Source organism: Pan paniscus, chromosome 13 (genome assembly GCF_029289425.2).
Source record: "Pan paniscus chromosome 13, NHGRI_mPanPan1-v2.0_pri, whole genome shotgun sequence".
In the NCBI taxonomy this organism is placed as follows: domain Eukaryota; kingdom Metazoa; phylum Chordata; class Mammalia; order Primates; family Hominidae; genus Pan; species Pan paniscus.
In genome coordinates, this window is record NC_073262.2 from 54,794,907 (window position 1) to 54,809,122 (window position 14,216).

General features: G+C 38.4%; 1 protein-coding gene across 3 annotated transcripts in view; it reads right to left on the reverse strand.

The window, feature by feature from the left end:
- Window positions 1-6,049: 6,049 nt before the first annotated feature.
- STAM2 (signal transducing adaptor molecule 2) overlaps window positions 6,050-14,216 on the reverse strand; it is a 59,338-nt gene continuing 51,171 nt past the window's right edge. For all 3 annotated transcript variants that reach the window (XM_003832725.6, XM_034954284.3, XM_034954285.3), the window contains 2 exons: window positions 13,096-13,265; window positions 6,050-10,047 (listed from right to left, as the gene is read on the reverse strand). In XM_003832725.6, the coding sequence (XP_003832773.2) occupies window positions 9,819-10,047; window positions 13,096-13,265 (399 nt within the window). In that variant the 3' untranslated portion in view covers window positions 6,050-9,818. The remainder of the gene's footprint in view (window positions 10,048-13,095; window positions 13,266-14,216) is intronic.

Consider the following 14,216-nt stretch of genomic DNA (forward strand, 5'->3'; position numbering starts at 1 on the left):
ACTGTACCAACCATAGTTTAGACCAATAAGGGTAACAGATGATAGGGGCTTTTCTTCCCTTGTCACATATGAAGAAGTCCAGAGGAAGACAATCTAGAATGAAATAGTCACTCAAGGATGTCATCAAGGAGCCAGACACCTTCAGTGTTTCTGAGCCATCATAACTTTCTTTCTGATAGTCACATGGTTGCTATATCTCCTGGGATTACACCTGCTTTCTAATCCAGAAGTGGAAAGAGCCTTTCCTTTAAAAGTTTTTTCTTTCATCCTAGGGAGTCCTCCCCAGGAACTCTGAGCTAAATCTCATTGGCCATAACCATGTTATGTGGCCACCCTTGGCTGCAAGAGTCTGGGAAGGCAAGTACTATTATCTTGCCTACTGACTTCCTTGCAGAGAAATCTAAGTAAGGGGATGGATGGAAATGCATGCTGAGTGAGCCAAACTACATTCCAATGCCACAGGGCAACCACTATAACACTATTACAAGATACTTCAGAATCACAGCATGGTTTTGGGATCAGTGAAATTTGGGCTGACACTTGAAAGGATAATTTATTAGGTGGACAAAAGTATTCCAGGCAGAAAAAAAATAACAGGGCCAAACAGGCACAAAAAAAGCCAAATTGTCACCTGTGGTATTTTGGGTTTGGTGGCTAGAGTCTGGAGAGTATGTGAGAGTGAAGAAGAGGTTAGAAAAGCTGCCAACGGGAGCTCATGAAGACCCGAACATGTGATTCTAGAGTTTAGCCATCATCCAGAATATAACAGAACCCTGGCGAAGGCTAGAATTGTTTTCTCAGCAATCTTGGTTCTTGGTTCTTGGAGAAACCAGGCTATGTGTGTGGGCTTCAACTTACAACTACTGTCCTCACAGCCAAATTAGCCTCAAGTAGTCACCTGCTTTTTCCTCACAGCAACTCCTTGAATTTAGCTCTCTTCTGTTCAGAAAACAGTACTCTGAAACCTTTGCCCATTTGCCAGATGTTGGACCCATCCTGTGTGACAGAACCACATGGATTCTCAGAAAGAGTCAGTCTGTTTGCATCAAGCTTTGGTCTCATCAGCCATCTGTGACAGAGCTAACTGTACTACAATGTACACATTAAATAGATCCATCTACTCTAATGCTCTTCCTTGCATTAGCATTCTCATATCTGAAGGCATTCTATACCTATATGAGCCCTCTGCAGCTCCATCCATCTCAGTGAGTTGTGGGAAAGGGAGCTGAAAGATTCTGACAACCTTAATAAAGATAATTATTTCTAGTTAACAGTCACATTAGTACAGTGAGGACACATTCTTAGCATCAAATAGAGCCTCGGTTGTAATTCCCGCTTTGTCGCCGCATGGGACCATGTGAAAGCTATTTAACTTCTTCACCTACTTTTCTACCTACAGGAACTATGAGAATTCAAAGGTAATGTATATGAAAGTGGTTTGAAAATCAAAGAGTAATGTCTGATGTTATGCAACTAGTTAGTGCATGGTGAAACCGCAAATATAACTTTAGCTTGGAAATGCAATTTTTTTTTTTTTTTTTTTTTTAAATTGAGACGGAGTCTCGCTCTGTCGCCCAGGCTGGAGTGCAGTAGCGCGATCTCGGCTCACTGCAAGCTCCGCCTCCTGGGTTCACGCCATTCTCCTGCCTCAGCCTCCCGAGTAGCTGGGACTACAGGCGCCCGCCACCACGCCCGGCTAATTTTTTGTATTTTTAGTAGAGACGGGGTTTCACTGTGTTAGCCAGGATGGTCTCCATCTCCTGACCTTGTGATCCGCCCGCCTCGGCCTCCCAAAGTGCTGGGATTACAGGCATAAGCCACCGCGCCTGGCCGGAAATGCAAATTCTTAGCATCCCCAGTGTACAATAATTGTGTTATTGAATAAATTAATGAATGCTAATAAATCTTTAACTTTTCCATCTGTTTCAAAATAGAGAGACAGGGGCAGTTTGAAGCTTTTATCTCCCTCTTCACTTCCAGGGCTTTCTCTGTGTCTCCCAAGAAAGTGTTTAAAAAAAAAAGTCCCGGTTATATGAGGTCAGATGTAAATACGTTATTTCTAGCCTCCACTGACTAAAAACTATGGTATGGTATGCTTTTATTAGAGAATCTTAACAAGAGTTTATTTGGTCATGGAATTGCCACAACCAATGCAACTTCAAATTTATTTACCAGTCACACAAAATAGTAACACCATGGTGTAAACACATTTCAACAGGTCTGTCCCTGTGGCAGATTACTATCAACAATTGTTTCACTCTACATTTCCCCAATCATCATCTCCTTTGCCCTCTCTATATACAGGACGGACAGCAAAATTCTCACCTTCCCAAAGGCATGTGCAGCTAAGTGTCCTTTCATACAGTTCTGACTAATAACATGTAGATGAAAATCTCTGGAGAGGGTTTCCCAGGACAGAAGTATGATGAAGATTATTTTTGGCTAGGGCACAAAGTCTAAGTCTCTTTTTTCTATTTAGACAATGCACTTTTCACCATACAGTACATGTCTGAAGTTGCTTGGAGAACAAATCTATGTGACAGTTAAGAACTATCTCTACACTGACACCTAACATATCTGTTCCTAGACATCACGGAAAGCTATGTCCTAACAAGATAGCATTGTCTCCCCTTTAGGTATATGATGGAAGTAATCAGATTAGGACGAAGCTGTCCTCTCTTAGAAGTGCAAATTATACAGCTATGGGTTTGATGCATCACAGCTGGAGAACTTAGGTCCTAGAATTGACCACCACTAGGGTATGTTATAGCAGTGTCAAAAAGTAGCTGGTAAAACAATAGTCTCTTCAACAAATGATGCTGGGACAACTCGATACCAATATGCAAAAAATGAAGTTGGACCCTATACCTCATACCATGTACAAAAATTAACTCAAGTGGATCCACAACCTAATTATAAGAGCTAAAACCATAATAGTCTTAGAAGAAAACAAAGGAGGAAATTTTCATGGCCTTAGATTTGGCAATGGATTCTTAGATATCACACGAAAAGCAAGAGCAATAAAAAAAGAAAAAAAAAAAGAAAAAAAAAAAGAGGAAATAAATTAGACCTAACCAAAATTTCAAGCTTTGGTGTGTCAAAGAACATTATCAAAACAACTCAACAACAGAGACAAAAAACTTGATTAAAAAATGAGCAAAGGCAGCTCCTGGGGAGGCTGAGGCAGAAGGATCACTTTAGCCCAGGAGATGAGGCCAGGCTGGGCAACACAGCAAGACTCCACTTCAAAACACAACAAAAGCAATGGGCAAAGGACTTAGACATTTCTCTAAAGAAGATAGCAGACCAGGCGCAGTGGCTTACGCCTGTAATCCCAGCACTTTGGGAGGCCGAGGTGGGCGAATCACAAGGTCAGGAGATCGAGACCATCCTGGCTAACACAGTGAAACCCCGTCTCTACTAAAACTACAAAAAAAAAATTAGTCGGGTGTGGTGACAGGTGTTTATAGTCCCAGCTACTCGGGAGGCTGAGGCAGGAGAATGGCGTGAACCTGGGAGATGGAATTTGCAGTGAGCCGAGATCACACCACTGCACTCCAGCCTGGGCGACAGAGCTGTCTCAAAAAAAAAAAAAAAGAAAGATATCTAAGTGGCTAATAACATATGAAAAGATGCTCAACATCACTGGTCATTAGGAAAATGCAAAAAAAAAAAAACCCATAATGAGGTACCAACAACTTCACACCCAGCAGCATGGCTATAATAAAAAAAAAAAAAAAAAAAAAAGGAAATTAACAAATGTCAGTGAGGATGTGGAGAAATTGGAAGCCTTGTGCATTGCTGGTGGAAATGTAAAATGGTTCCGCTGTGGGAAAGTTTGGTAGTTCCTCAAAAAGTTAAATGTATAATTACCATATGACCCAGTACTTCTACTCTTATGTATCTAAAAGAATTGGAAACTGGTATTCATATACATGTACACACACGTTCATAGCAGCATTCACAACAGAAAGTAAAAATAGGCCAGGTGTGGTGGCTTATGCCTGTAATCCTAGCACTTCAGGAGGCTGAGGCAGGCAGATCACCTGAGGTCAGGAGTTCCAGACCAGCCTGGCCAACATGGCGAAACCCCATCTCTACTAAAAATACAAAAATTAGCCAGGCGTGGTGGCACACACCTGTAATCCCAGCTTTTCGGGAGGCTAAGGCAGGGGAATCACTTGAATCCAGGAGGCAGAGATTGCAGTGAGCTGAGATGATGCCACTGCACCCCAGCCTGGGTGAGAGAGTGAGACTCCATCTCAAAAAAAAAAAAAAAAAAAAAGTAAAAATAGCACAAGTGTTCACCAAAAGATGAATAAACAAATTGTGATATATATAATGGCATATTATTCAGTCATAAAAAGAAATGAAGTATTGATATATGCTACAATAAAAATGAACTGCAAAAACACTAAATAAAAGCCAGACACACAAAAAACTGCAAAAACATAAAAAAAAAAAAAAAAAGGCAGTTGTGCCTGCCCAACACTGTGAATATATAATTAGGTTGGTGCAAAAGTAATTGCAGTTTTTGCCATTACTTTTAATGGCAAAATGCCCCTGACCAGTTCACTTTAAAATGGTTAATTTTATGTGAATTTCACCTCATTTTTTTTAAAGAAGTAGTCAGCTCCTGAGACCAAAATGTAATCAGTATGTCACTGACTTAGTGTAAGGGTACTGGAAAACTTTTTTTTTTTTTTTTAAAGAGATGGGGTCTCGCTATGTTGAGCAGGCAGACCTCGAACTCCAGACCTCAAGCAATCCTCCCATCTTGGCCTCCCAAAGTGCTGGGATTAGAAGTGTGAGCCACCATGCCCAGCCAACTGGAAAGCCTTTATTAGGATATTAAATGGTATAAAGCTAAGAACAAAACCAAACCTCCATTCTTGAGTAGCTTTTGAGGGGGAATATCCTCCAGTTTTTTGTTTCTTCTTCATCTGTTTGGCTTTGAACATTTCTCCTGTCATTCAATAACTACTGCTCAAGATGAGCAGAGGAGTAGATAAAAATGCAAATCAGTTATAATCTTGCTAACTGTAAACACCTCTGGCATAATGAAATCAATTATTGAAATGTAGATGTGCTATTTAAAAATCAAGAAATAGGATTATGGGATTAATAGAGGTCTTAGTTTCATCTATCCATGCAATATCCTTATAGTTTAGCAAAGATAAAAAGACTGTCACTGGACTACAGACATCTTTCTCAGAATTCCTCCGTCAATTTTAAGCAATCTTATCAAAGTCTTGAGTACTTGGTACTCAGATTTCACTGTACACTTTTACCCATGTCTGAGTTCCCCAGGACTGCTGTAACAAACAACAGAAATTTGTTCTCTCACATTTCTGGAGTCTGAAATCAAGATGTTAGCAAGGCCATGCTCCCTCTGCAGGATCTATGGAGGAATCCTTTGCCTCTTCCAACTTCTGGTGATCCCAGGTAGTCCTTGCCCTCTGGCAGCATAACTGCAACTTTCACTGCCATCTTCACATGGCCTCTTTTCATCTATGTGTGTCTTCTCCTCTTCTGATAAGGACAGTAGGCATTGGATTTAGGGCCCACCCTAAATCCAGGATAAATTCGCCTCAAGATCCTTAAATAATTGTATCTGCAAAGACCCTATTTCCAAATACAGTAGTCAGCCCTTAACCATGATTCCACTTTTTTTTTTTTTTTTGAGATGGAGTTTTGTTCTTGTTGCCCAGGCTGGAGTGCAATGGCATGATCTTGGCTCACTGCAACCTCCGCCTCCCAGGTTCAAGCTATTCTCCTGCCTCAGCTTCCCAAGTAGCTGTGATCAGTTATGCGCCACTACGCACAGCTAATGTTGTATTTTTAGTAAGAGACAGGGTTTCACTATGTTGGCCAGGCTGGTCTCAGACTCCTGACCTCAGGTGATCCACCTGCCTCGGCCTCCCAAAGTACTGGGATTACAGGCGTGAGCCACCACGCCCGGCCCATGATTTCACTTTCTGTGTTTTCAGTTACCCAGATTAAACCATGGTCCAAAAATATTAAATGCAAAATTACAGATAACAATACATACATTTTAAATAACTTTTATTAGAGTATATTGTTACAACTCTTTCATCTTATTAGTTCTGCTGTTAAGTGCCAAATTCATAAACTTTATCATAGGGATATGTATGCATAGGAAAACAAACAGTATATATAAGGTTCAGTACTATCTGCGGTTTCAGGCATCCACTGGGGATCTTGCAAATGTATCCACCACAGATAAGGGCGGGGGTGGGGGGTGGCTACTGTTAAGTCACATTGTGACATTCCAGGTGTACATGAAATTTGGAGGGACACTATTCACTATATCACACAAGCAACATAATGCCTCTTTTGACACAGTAAGATTTAAAAAAAAAGACTCTCAAATTTTAATTCAGCTTGATAAAATTAGAATTCTTCTTCTGGGGAATTTTCTTTTTGAGACAGGATCTCATTCTGTCAGGCCGGAGTGCAGTGGCGTGATCACACCTCACTGCAGCCTCAAGCCATACTCTCACCTCAGCCTACTGACTAGCTGGGACTACAGGTGCACTACCACACCTGGCTAAGTTTTAAAATTTTTGTAGAGATAGGGTCTTGCCATGTTGCCAGGTTGGTCTCAAACTCCTAGCCTCAAGCAATACTCCTATCTCAGGCTCTCAAAGTGCTGGGATTATAGGCATGAGCCACTGTATCTGGCCTCTGGGGAAAACTTTTAGAAATATACTTTTAATTTTTGAAAGAAAATTAAACCAAACAAAAATCAAATCCCTAAAACTGAGTATTCCCATTTACTAATTGGCTAAAACTGATGATGAAAGAAGAAAAAGTACCTTCCGATAGAAATAAAGCATTATAGATCAGTGCTATTTATAATTTATTACTTATCAAAGTAACTCCAGCTTTCTTATAACAATTCAATAAGCCCTCTCCTAGAACTCAGGGGCTTTTAAATTTATGTTTTTACTAAGAAAATCTTTTTAAAAAAAATCCCTAAGCTATATGTTTTTAAAACATTTAAAATTGATTTTTTAAATTTTGAAAGTGAAATTATAACCATCTTCAAAACATACAGTAAAATGTATTACGTAGACAAGTATCAATTATTTCAAACAGCATGACAATTTAACTACAAATAATTTCAAATCCTAACAAATATAATTACCTAATGTTTAAGTAATTTTATAAATAAATTACCAAATTAGAAGACAGTATTGGTTGACTACATTTTACAAACTATAAGAATATATCCCACACTTCATATATTTTAACACCCTGGGGTATTTTTCTGCATTAATAAAATTCATTCTATTATAAATTTTCAGGAATTCTTTCTGATGTACCAAGATTTCATATGAAAAAGCAGAAGCTATTTTTTTATTTCTGATATAAAACAGTAAGTATGAACCCAATGTAGAAATCTGAAGTTAGACAATTCCCTTTGGCAGAAAACAATTATAAACAGGTCTTAATATAAATAGAATCCATAAGCTCATAAAAAGGAAAGTACACAACCCTGTGTTTCTTAACACCAAAAGAATCATCAGTACACAGATTTAAAATCATTTTTATCTCTCGACAGCCTGCAACACAAAATTTATTACATATGGCAAAAAATAATTTTTAACTTAAGAGAAAGAAAAAAACTTCTGCACATATAAACTTTCACCGATGTGCCCATATATACTATATATATAATATATATATATGTCATGTTTTATTATTCTAAAACTACATTATTTATAATGGCTGATCCCAATTTAGTGGGTGTGCAGTAATTATATTGGCTCAAAGACATGCTGAATTAAACTTTTATAATTGAGATCACAATTATACATGAAATACACAAACATTAAAATAAGTTTATTAAATAGAGTTTGGGAGAAAAAAAGTAAGAAATTCCATATATATGCAAATGTTGACTATTATCGAGAGCAGCTTTGGATTTTTTTAAACGTTTTTTAAAAATTATTATTTTGTAAAGAACAGAAGATTTGTTTCCAAAAAGTAAGGTGCCATTCAGAAGTATATAATTGAATTAACATAAAGGAAAATACTGAATAAAAAACAGAACATGAGATATTAAAGGTTAAAACTTTCTGTTCAGTTATTTGTATCTGAAGTTAAGACAATGACATAAACTGAGCTTTCAAATACTGCTAATTTTTCCACTTAAATGTAGATCAAGTACCATATAGACTATTTTGTTCTAGAATAAAGTTTCTTTGAAAAAGGAACATATTTATAATCAAATTTCTGTAGATAAATGGCAAAATTTTCAGAGAACTAGCTTGAAATGGATTTAGTAGAAAGAATGACTGCTTCCTTTAAAAAAACAAATATAGAAATCTTGCTTCCATGTAACTTTTTAAAAACTAATGTCCATTGTTTTTCCCAATCTGAATATGTTTCCATACATGTATGTATTTGCAATTTCTATTTTCCAATATGTAAAAAGTTGGTAGACAATGAAGTAGTGTGCAAATTTTTAGGAGAGAAAACAATCCCTACTGGTTTACTACCAAACTCTCACAGTTATATAGAATCTATTAGCACTATAAACTAACTCAAAATGCAGGCTTCAGAAAAACTGCTTCAATAGCCTCCCTATCAATCTGTCACCTTCTATGAAGTCTTCACCTGCTATTATTCCACAGGCTGAGAATTACTTCTGAAAGAAATGGACAATTTTTTCAACAGCTTGGTATGTTGACAGCTTAGCAACAGTACTTGAATCACCTCTTTAAAAAAACAACACATCACTAAAAACACACTTATCATCCATGCTTGGTATATCTCACAACAAATTATTAGGAATGTCTCACGGTTCAAATTCACACGCAATCCCATAAAAAGGATATGCAGCATCTCTGCACACCACATTGCAGGAAGAAAAACAAATGGACCATATCTTCATTAGAGAATAGCCAAAGTCACTTGAAAAGGTTATTAGTGACAATTCTAAATACCAGAGATACATGTAGGAAAGAAAATGTTTTTCCTCAGGGAATGGAAATGTTTTGTGGGACATTCCTTCACAGTTGGCATGACTGTTTGGGGGACTGACTAAATGCTTTATCACACATCTGCATTTACAAGGTCTTCACTGTTAATCACAGAAAACATTTTTGTTCCTTCCAGATTGCTCTTGCTTCTGTAGACTATTATATGCTAATTATTATTCAACATAACAGTGAGAGCAAAAGTGACAATACTGCAAACACAACCGCAATTTAAGGAGCCAAAAAGAAATATGCTGGCAAGCTAAATGCTTACACACAAAAAAGTTAGACTTTTAAAGTGTGTGAGAAACTCTGAAAAAAATATTTCAAGTTCTTCAGTGCTCTTATGACATTTTAGGGGGAAACAGTGGTTTCTTTAAAATAATATTTTAATCCTCGTATCTCATACTGTTTATAAGTATGAGATACTTATGACAACTCACTCTGTCGATCATGCTACTGCACTCCAGCCTGGGTGACAGAGCGAGTTTGTCATAAGTATCTCATACTGTTTGTCATAAGGCTATTTAATGAGTATCTAGATTTATGTAGAGAAATCTGAAAGTAAGACAAAACTAACTGAAAGCATCTTTAAGCTGCCTCTGATGAAAAGATTGACTTCAAACAAACTGGACTGAAAAAAAAAAAAAAACCTTTTATGGCCTTGTAGAATAAGAGAGGTTTTTGTGCTTTATTTATTCATGGTCCTTTTGAGTTGAGAGGGAAAAAAGTTTTAATATTTTCAGGTTGGTATCACAAGGACTGAATAATACACTTATGAAGGCTTTCAAGAAAATGCTTGCTTTGTTTCTAAAGGAGAGGCTGCTGATGGTAATTTGTGTGCTGCTGTGCAACTGGATGAGCTGGAACTGTCACCGGAAAGCCTGCCAGTTGAGGCAAATTGGAAGTAGTGTTCTGATAAGATGACATATCCACAGACATCCCGATTTGCTGTGTGTAAGCAGTTGTACCAGTAGCTGACTGTAGGTTAGAGTTCTGGTTCATATAAGTAGGATTGGAAACAGTGTCTTGTCCAGTGCTACAAACAAAATTTTAAAAAGAAAACCATATTTACTTTGCAATATATAAGGTTACAGTTAGAGATCAATCATGATGACAAAAATGCCTTTTCCATCTTCTTTTTAAGCTTATGTAGCTCTGCTGTTCTGATTACAATTTAATCATTCCAGCCATTGAATACTGCTAATCAAATTTTCTTCTTCTTATTTTTGAGATGGGATCTTGCTCTGTTGCCCAGGCTGGGGTGCAGATCATAGCTCATTGCATTCTCAAACTCCTGGGCTCAAGCAATCCTCCTGCCTTAAGCCTCCTGAGTAGCTGGGACTATTTAAAAAAAATTTAAATTAGTCCCAACTAATTAAAAAAAAATTTTTTTTGTAGAGACTGGGTCTTGCTATGTTGCCCAGGATGGTCTCAAACTACTGGGCTCAAGTGATCCTCTGGCCTTGGCCTCTCAAAGCGTTGGGATTACAGGCATGAGCCACCATGCCGAGCTTGTTAATGTAATTTTTATATTTGGTAAGAAGACAGAGGTACTTGAAAACAAACAAAATGTAAGATTCTAAGGCCAATTTAACTTCCCTTCTCCAGAATCTCTAACTAAAAACATTCAGAAACCACCTAAGGAGATGCAAACTGTTCCTGACAGAAGTACCCTTGGCCATTTGCAATGAGAATGGAGCCCTGGCTCAAGATGCCACTTTCAGCCCATATTCTCCCTTCCCCATCTCCCAATCCAGCACAAAGAAGTCCACCTCTTCTCTGTAAACATCCTTCAAGCTTTCCTTCAGTAAGGACTTTCTACTTTTAAAAGGAAAACAGCATAGTCTGTATAGGGCCCAAAATCAACCCTCAGGATAGTCGGAAACTATAGTTTCTTTATTGACACTTCACAAACTAAGCTGAAAAATCACACCAAATTGCAAGACTTGTTTGTTCCTATAACTACTGTGGCATACATTTCTCTTAAAATATATATACTTTTGGCTGGACGCGGTGGCTCACACCTGTAATCCTAGCACTTTGGGAGGCCGAGGAGGGCGGATCACGAGGTCAGGAGATCGAGACCATCCTGGCTAACACAGTGAAACTCCGTCTCTACTACAAATACAAAAACAAAATTAGCTGGGTGTGGTGGCACGCGCCTGTAGTCCCAGCTACTCAGGAGGCTGAGGCAAGAGAATGGCACCGGGAGGTGGGGCTTGCAGTGACCCAAGATCATGCTGCTGCACTCCAGCCTGGGTGACAGAGTGAGACTCCGTCCCAAAAAAAAAAAAAAATATATATATATATATATATGTGTGTGTGTGTGTGTGTATACACATATATGCGTATATATATGCGTATATATACATATATACGCATATATGTGTATATATATGCGTATATATATACATATATATACGCATATATATACATACTATGCCCAGCGGTTTTAGGGCTGAGCTTGGAGGCTCATGGCTTTAATCCCAGCATTTTGGGAGGCCAAGGGGAGAGGATTGCTTGAGGTCAGCCTGCTTTGAGACCAGCCCAGGCAACATGGCAATACCCATCTCTACAAAAAATTAATAACATTAGCTGGGTGTAGTATGCGCCTGTGGTCTCAGCTACTCAGGAGTCAGAGGTTGGAAGATCCCTTAAGCCCGGGAGTTGGAGGCTGCAATGAACTATGATCACACTACTGTACTTCAGCCTGGGTGATAAAACCCCATCTATAAAAAAAAGTTTCAATAAAAAAAATTATGTAATTTTAAATTCCACCAAATATACTGCTTGCAATAAAGAGAATTAGTTTCAAAACTACACCAGTTTTTTCTCTATAGTTCCTAGTGTTACCAAACATAGCAAAATTTTATATTTTATTCTAACTGAACACTAATATGAACAGATTTATTTAATATTCATATAATATCTAAAATTCATACTCATGGAGTTTGAGGGTGAGAAGAGACCTTATAGATCATCTACATATGATTATATTGAATGAACATTTTGTATGGTTAAGCAAAATGAATAGAAAGAAAGATTTAAATACAACTCTTAGAGTAAAAGTGTTTTTATTTAAAAAAAGAACTATAGGGCTGGGTGCGGTGGTGCATGCCTGTAATCCTAGCACTTTGAGCAGCCACAGCAGGCAGATCCCTTGAGCTCAGGAGTTTGAGACCAGCCTGGGCAACATGGCGAAACCCCACCTTGACAAAAAAATACAAAAATTAGCAGAACATGGTGGTGCTCGCCTGTAGTCCCAGCTACTGGAGAGGCTGATGAGGGTGGGTGGATAGCTTGAGATCGGGAGGTCAAGACTGTAGTGAGCTGAGATCATGCCACTGCACTCTATTCTGGGCGACTGAGTGAGACCTTGTCTTAAAAAAAAAAAAACTTGGCCAGGCGTGGTGGCTCACACCTATAATCCCAGCACTTTGGGAGGCCGAGGCGGGTGGAACATCACGAGGTCAGGAGTTCGAGATCAGCCTGACCAACATGCTGAAACCCCGTCTCTACTAAAAATACAAAAAAATTAGCTGGGCGTGGTGGCGCGTGCCTGTAATCCCAGCTACTTAGGGGGCTGAGGCAGGAGAATCGCTTGAACCTGGAAGACGGAGGTTGCAGTAAGCAGAGATCTAGCCACTGCACTCCAGCCTGGGTGACAGAGGGAGACTCTGTCTCAAAAAAACAAAACAAAAAAACCTGAACTACAAATTCCACAGTTCAAACGCCCTTCTTAAGGGTCAAAGTAACAACAGTTTTCTAATTTTTAGGAGTGCATGCAGATAAATAAGTCTGGGACTACTTCACAGGCTGATTATAGCACAGTGCTAAGCACATCATGGGCTTAGTCTCATAAAGGACAATTAGCTTTTGCCCCAAGGATGCACACTGTAAGCTTAAGGGCGGGCAATAATATCAGTATGGGTAGCAAAGCTAAGGTAACACCATTCCACTTCACAGGATTATGAATAAACAGTTCTGTAACTTCATCTTAATAAGGGTCTATATATTCTCATTCTGAAAATCTAGGAAAATTAACACATATAATTATAAAATTAACACAGCTCCCAAAACTTACCTTAAATATGAAGTTTGAGCAGGCTGTGCTGTCACTGAGGAATTCACATTTGGAGGCAGAGATCTCAGTGGACCAATGTGATCGGGTCCTAGGCTATAGCTTTGGGCAACAGTTACTTGGTGAATGCTCTGACCCATATAGTTTCCACCATGTGATTGAACTGGATATGTCTATTAATCAGAAAGAAAAAGTTGATTCACTAATCTCCCAAACATGTGCCTAATAATATATTTAAAATGTTAAAAGACTTAAAGGAAAGAAACTATACTTCTTTGGGAAGCAATCTGATTCTACCAATCTATCCATCTTAGAACTAAAAGTGGAGAGCTGTCAAATCACAGTGCCAAATCTATGGAAATTTGATTTGTTTGGCTGTTCTTTTATTTTTACAGAGAGCTGGGAGAAAGACAGGTGGTGTACTTTTAAGTAGTGGATTGCAATCTATCCAGGTTGCCTATTACTCAGTAAAGATGTCTTGCTGTAGAGCCACAGAAAACTATACACTCCCTTGAAGGGAAGCCCACCATCACTTAAAGTCACTATAAGAATGATAACCTTCTTTACCCTCATCCCAGGATGACTCATCCAACTCCTTCCTAAGAAAGAAACTTGAGAGAAAAAGCTGAAAAAGAAATGGTATAAGGGTGCCAGGGCTTCCCTGGCAATGTCTACCTTATTTCCTACCTTTAAGACAAACAGGACAAAAGTAAAGAAGAGTTATGGGCAAAAGACATGTATCCTCAGGAAACAGCAAAAATGGTTTAGGTCTCTTTGGACATTTATATGTGCCCTACTTATTTTCAGGACAACAGCTCCTTAAGGACAGGGTCTACCACCTGTCTACTAAATATAGCATCAAAACAATGCATACATTTAATATCATATCATACCATAATGATCATCAATCCAGTTTTAAATTAAGCTATTTTTAAAGTAAATACCATTCATCTGAAAATTTAGAATGCTAGAAATGCCAAATAAGCTATATTAAGTACAATCACAGTACCTCCTTAGTAGACATGTAACAATCTACTGACAATAGGCTGAGACTGTGAGAATCAGCTTCTTCTGCAGTTTAGGGTTCCTGAGTAGCCTACACAATACAACTAATGTGTTACCCC